General features: G+C 41.8%; 1 protein-coding gene across 1 annotated transcript; it reads left to right on the forward strand.

Moving 5' to 3' along the window:
* The first annotated feature begins 3,522 nt into the window (after positions 1–3,522).
* On the forward strand, positions 3,523–5,225 carry LOC121988615 (premnaspirodiene oxygenase-like). The gene is made up of 2 exons (XM_042542139.1): positions 3,523–4,432; positions 4,510–5,225. Exons 1-2 carry the CDS (start codon positions 3,533–3,535, stop codon positions 5,155–5,157), a joined length of 1,548 nt encoding a protein of 515 aa, XP_042398073.1. The 5' UTR covers positions 3,523–3,532; the 3' UTR covers positions 5,158–5,225.
* The last annotated feature ends 940 nt before the right edge of the window (positions 5,226–6,165 follow it).

Genomic DNA, 6,165 nt, shown 5'->3' on the forward strand with positions numbered 1-6,165 from the left:
CGATTACAGAAGCTGTAGTTGAGTTGTTGTTAATTTCCTAACTCTAGGGATCTTTTTATAGCCCATGGAAAAATCAATCCGTGGCTCGGAGACACCTTTAAGTAGGTCGAAGGCGCCTTCAATAGATTTGTTAGAGCAATGTCCGTTTAGGGAAATTGGTCAAGGTTGACTAGTTGAATGTGAAGAAAAGTCAAGAAGGTCAAGGTTGGCTGGATACTTGACTGGAAAGTCCTAATTGGTGGTTAGACAAGGGAAGTCCAAAGGGAAGGTTGGAAGAAGATAAAAATCCAAGTGAGTCAGTGTTTGACCGGACATTTGATGGGGAAGTCCTGGTGAGTGAAGCCAGACAATTAGAAAAAACCTAATGAGTGAAGCTAGGCAAATGGAAAATCCTGATGAGTGAAGCCAGGTAAAAGATCTAGTGAGTGAAGCTAGGTAGTGAGAAAGTCCTGGTGAGTGAAGCTAGGTGCGTAGAAATCTAAGTGGGTCCAGGGTGGCCAGACACCTGGTGTTTGGAAGTCTAAGTGAGTCATGGAAGACCGGACACTTGACACAAGACGGTAAGTCCAAGTGGGTCAAGGTTGATCGGACACTTGACATAAGGAGAAAAGTCTAAGTAGGTCAAAGGATTGATCGGACACTTGGCGACGAAGTCCCAACAGGTCACGGTTAACCGGGTGTTGGGTATTAGGAACCCTAGATTTGATTTAGGTAAGTTAGGGTTAGTCAATTTAATCAGGAGATCAATTGAACCAGAGCCCAATCGATCAGCCGATCAATCGAGAGAGTGCTGCGAGAAAAAGGGGCCCAATCAATTGGTCGATCAATTGGGAGACATTCTTGCCAGCACAGAGAGGTTTCCAATTGATCAACCGATCGATTAGGCATTGTCAATCGATTAGCCAATTGATTGGGGTTGGATTTCTCACGAGGTTGTAAGGAGGACCATAGAGGCGCTCTGAATCGATCGGTCGATCGATTCAAACCTTTCCAATCGATCAGCCGACCGATTGGGATATGACCGTTGTGCAAGTAGTGAGCTTTGGGCAGCTGGGATTGCACTGATCTGATGTGGCAATCAATCGGGAGCAGGCCCAATCGATCGGGAGCCCTAGGAGAGCAGAGTATAAAGCTGTTGACGAGCTTTCTTCTCCGTAGACTTCTCCCGATATTCTTCACCGAGCTCACATCTCTTCACACCAGTTCTTGGAGGTTCTTGGGGACAAGTGTTGCTGCACTTCCAGGGTTTTAAAGGCAATCTACATCAACAATATCAAGCAAGAAGAAGGTTTTATTTGTATTCTTGTGTATTTACTTCTTGTGTGTGCTGTATCTTGTTGTGAGAGTCTTGTATGAGGTTTCTCCACCTCCGATTGTATCCGAGAAAGAGCTTCTTTCTTAGTGGAGAGTGCTCGTGTTATGAATCCTTGGATTAGTCACCTCTTCTTGAGGTGGATATCAAGTAAATTTACTTATTAGCATTGGAGAGCTTACTAGCATTGCAGCTCATCCCTCGATGCACCGAGCCCATCGACACCGAGCCCATCAACTCCCTTACTATAACATCCTTCTCGCTAGTTGCGTCTTCCGCTCGACTTTTTGTGTTCCTAAGCTCCTGCACACTTAGACACAAGGATCAAATACAAACATGACCTAACTTAACTCAGTTGACCACATCGAAACTGCCACGGGTTACTTACATTAGCAATCGGGCTAGGGAAGGGGTTCCCGACGCATGTACTTCAATGCTTAAGTCAGTGATTGAGTTTAATGTAAACAATAAAATGAACAGTGGCTATGAGTATGTAAAATTACGTAGTATCGCATACCTGCACCTGTAGATAGATACCTCTTTTTATAGTATTACTGTTTGCTTGTGCACGAATCTTAAAGCATTTCCAAAAAAGGACAGACCATAAAAATACTTTAACACCTTTCCTAAAATGGATCCGTAATCTCTGTGTTTGGCAGGCTAGAAGTTTCTAGTACACAGTTTACATATAGAATATTCTCTGTCCTCCGTAGTATAAAATGTCAAAAAGGAATATGAGGTTTTGGGTTGAGGGACCCACAATATGCTTCTTTGGCAAGCTAACCAAGTCCTTTGTAAAGCCCGACCGGCTATTGTTCGCAAGAGCCACTGGGTCAACTTTGGGGATGTTGTCGAGGATTCCTCCTCCGATCGACCTTTTAGTCTGGCCACTGAATTTGATCAGACCAAGTATCCAGTTTATCCGATCGGACCATAGGTGCGATTTGCTAGATGACTCGGCTGGAATAGTTAATCATGGTAGGTAGTTCTAAATGATAAAGAGGACTTGGCTTTGGAGGGTGTTGACTTGTTTTTAGTTATCCCTCAATACTGAGGGACTCGGTGTCCAACCGATCCAATGGTTTGGTTGGATAGACTCTCGGTCACGATCATCGACTGTGTTGGTTTCGAGGGTTAACCCTTTTTTGACTTTGATTGCCACATCAGCCGATCTCCTAGACTTTGACTTGACTCGGGGACCCACCTTATTCACCGTATCAATAACATTTTTTCAGTCACATAGACAATACATAAAAAGCATTATCTTTCAGTTTTTTTTATTGTAGTGATTGTGATTCATTATTTCTTATTTTAGTTGATGAATCTCGTGATGTGTCCACAAAAGAGCAAATGTCAATTGTTTTGCATTATGTGGATAATATTGGACATGTAAATGAGTTATTATTATTTTTTTTTTTGTCAAAATTGAGTATGTTACCAATACTATAATACTTTCACTTAAAGTTGTCATTTATAAGATGTTATGTAAATATAATTTGAGCATGTCTAAATTGAGATGACAAGATTTTGATGGACTAAATAATATACCGGGTAAATTTAATGATCTAAGAATACTTATTTTAAAAAATTACTTATGTATATTTTATATACATTATTTTACCTAATAGTTTCAACTAGCTCTTATAGTTGTGCCTAAGAAAAAAAATCGATTTCGAATTTTAATTTATATTATTGATGATGTGATAAATATTATTGAATTATCTTATAAACATTCTAATCTTCTGAAAGAGAAATATTCAAATTTTATTAATAAAGTATCAGAAAGGATGAACTTTTAAACGGTCGAGCATTTAATTAAGAAAGTAACTTTCAACGTGTAAGGGATACGGGTCACGTTATAATTTTTTTTGATTAACCTCATGTTTATTTATGTTCTCTACTGTCCAATGGGCTTGAAATGATTTCACAAAATATTTTCAGTTATTTAGATAAAAAAAATGAGACATTTAATTTATTAAACTTTATACTTGTATTTTATTTTACATTCAATGAAATATTTTGAGTGAATTGTCAATAATATTGTAAAAGAAAATTCAGGATATTATCAAATGCAATAGATTTGTATGTAGTGTACATACCGACTAAAAAGACAAAATGAGAGATGACGATTGAGATTAAAAAATGTTGCGAAAATGCGTCAGGACAAAATCATATTTAATATATGAGGATAAGAATTGAAGAATGAACACGAACAGAGCAATGGCGGAGGCTCAACTCACTCCTCTCCTCTTCTTCTTCCTCCTCCTCCTCCTCCTCCTCACCTTCTTCCTTATCGGCACAGAGAGGAAGCTTTTCTCCAACTCCGGCAGTGCTCGCCTCCCGCCCGGCCCGTCGAAGCTACCCATCATTGGCAACCTCCACCAACTTCGCGGCGGCCTCCCGCACCGTGTCCTGCGCGATCTCGCCGGCGTCCACGGCCCCGTCATGCTCCTCCGCCTTGGCCAGGTTGACATCGCGGTCGTATCCTCCGGCGATGCCGTCCTTCAGGTCACCAAGACCCACGACCTCAACTTCGCCTACCGCCCCCAGCTCCTGGCCTTTTTCATCATCTTCTACGGCTGCTCCGACATCGCCTTCTCCACCTACGGCCACTACTGGCGCCAGATGCGCAGGATCTGCGCCACCGAACTCTTCAGCGCCAAGCGCGTCAGGTCATTCTCCGCCATCCGCGCGGAAGAGGTCGCCAAGCTCCTTTGCGACGCTGCTGAGGCAGCAGCGGCCGGCCAGCCGATGAACGTGAACAGCAAGCTCACGGCCCTCTCGAACAGCATCGTCTCCCGCGCTTCCTTCGGCTTCAAATGCCATAACCAGCACGCGTTCGTCGAGACCATGAAGGAGGTGCTGATGCTCGCGTCAGGGTTTTGCGCTGCGGATCTGTTCCCGTCGTTCAAGTTCGTGGGCTTGTTCTCCGGCGTCACCTCCAAGCTGAAGAAGCTTCACCGCAAAGTGGATGAAATTCTCGACGCGACCATCAAAGAGCACCAATCGAGCAAGAGCGAAGGGGACGAAGAGGATCTCCTCGACGTTCTACTTCGTCTAAAAGACGACGGAGCCCTAGAAATCCCAATCACATTCGACAACATCAAAGCTGTGATTTTGGTAACCGAACTCCACAAAAATCGACTTTTTGCGCAACAAATTTGGGGGAATTTCTAACCTAATTATATTGTGTCTAGGACGTCTTCACGGGAGGGACGGAAACCTCGTCGACGGTTGTAGAATGGACGATGTCGGAGCTCATCAGGAACCCTACCGTGATGGCGAAGGCACAGGGGGAAGTGCGAGAAGCGATGATGCGAAGGAAAAGCAGGGATTTCGACGAGGAAGTCATCAGCGAGCTCCATTACCTGAGGCTAGTGATCAAGGAGAGCCTGAGGCTACACCCGCCGCTACCGCTGATGCTGCCGAGGGTGGCGAAGGAGGCGTGCCAGGTGCTGGACTACGAGGTCCCGGCGGGCACGAGGGTGGTGATCAACGCGTGGGCGCTAGGTAGGGACCCGCTCTACTGGGGCAGCGACGCCGAGCGGTTCCGGCCCGAGAGGTTCGAGGACAGTGAGGTGGACTACAAAGGGAACCACCTGGAGTTCGTTCCGTTCGGCGCCGGGAGGAGGATATGCCCCGGGATGGCATTCGGGATGGCGACGGTGGACCTCGTATTGGCGCAGCTCCTGTTCCACTTCGACTGGAAGCTTCCAGGAGGAGGAGAAGGGAATACGGCGGCGGAGGAACTGGACATGACGGAGGCATTCGGAGCGACCGTGGTGAGGAAGGAGGAGCTCCGCCTGGTTCCGGTGCTTCGATATCCCCCGCCGCCCGCAGCTTAGTCGATGGAAAGAAGATTCAGATCGCTATTTATATAATTAATAAATAAATAAAATTATTCTCCCCTGAATAAAAACGAAATATAATCATAAAAATAAAATATTATATAAATTCTCCTGTAACTCTAATAAATAAATAAACTTATATATATAGATATATATATATATTTCCATGTTGTTGGATCATTTCCTTTTGCCTTTTAAAGGAAAAAGGAAATGAAAAAAACAAGTTTGCTATGTACCCACTTCCAATCGGACGTTTTTACGCCGTTCTGTGGGTCGGATTAAGTAGGTCCCCCGAAGAACAGTAAAATAAAAGGAATAATAATTAATTTAAACCGAAAATATAACAAATGGCTCACTCGAACTTTCTAAATAATAACGGACGCATCGTAATTTATATTTTCTCAAATGGCGTATTTAATTTCGATAATACCTCTTCCTTCACTAACTTTATACTTTCCTAAATATTCAAGTCACAATAAAAAAAAGAAAAAAATTATGCTTTCGGTTTATATTTTTTTTCAATTTTAGTGATGTTATATGTCAATTTACATTCTTAATCAAGTAAATTGTAATATTTTTTTATTTCAATTATTTTTTTAAAAATTTAAATTTTTTATCAGAAAATATTAGAATGCTGAGTCCTAAATTACATTTAGGAATTTTAATTTTTATGATCAATGTGTTTTTTTTACAACTTAGTATTTTGACTGACAATTGGATATTTTTCGACCATCAATGGGTTTTTTTTTTGATGAAAATGTTTAATTTTAGTAAAAAATATTAAAATTAGAAAATATTATAAGTTACTAGGCTAGAATATAAATCTAAAATTAAAAAATATATAGATAAATTACAAGATGAAAAACATAATTTTCTTTTAAAAAATATTTTTTTTAAAATTCGGATGCATATAATCTCAACCTCACTCGAGGAGTAAAATCTTGGATAAGTTGAAACTAGACCGGCTGTAATTTGGAATCAATTATTTCATGATTCAAAATTGTC

The sequence above is a fragment of the Zingiber officinale genome, chromosome 6B, assembly GCF_018446385.1.
Source record: "Zingiber officinale cultivar Zhangliang chromosome 6B, Zo_v1.1, whole genome shotgun sequence".
Lineage (NCBI taxonomy): Eukaryota > Viridiplantae > Streptophyta > Magnoliopsida > Zingiberales > Zingiberaceae > Zingiber > Zingiber officinale.

What these genes read in the sequence shown, in the direction of transcription:
- LOC121988615 (XM_042542139.1), top strand. Translation starts at nt 3,533, where the DNA reads ATGGCGGAGGCTCAACTCACTCCTCTCCTCTTCTTCTTCCTCCTCCTC. An exon ending in ACATCAAAGCTGTGATTTTG is followed by an intron (nt 4,433 to 4,509) that starts GTAACCGAACTC and finishes TATTGTGTCTAG; the next exon opens with GACGTCTTCACGGGAGGGAC.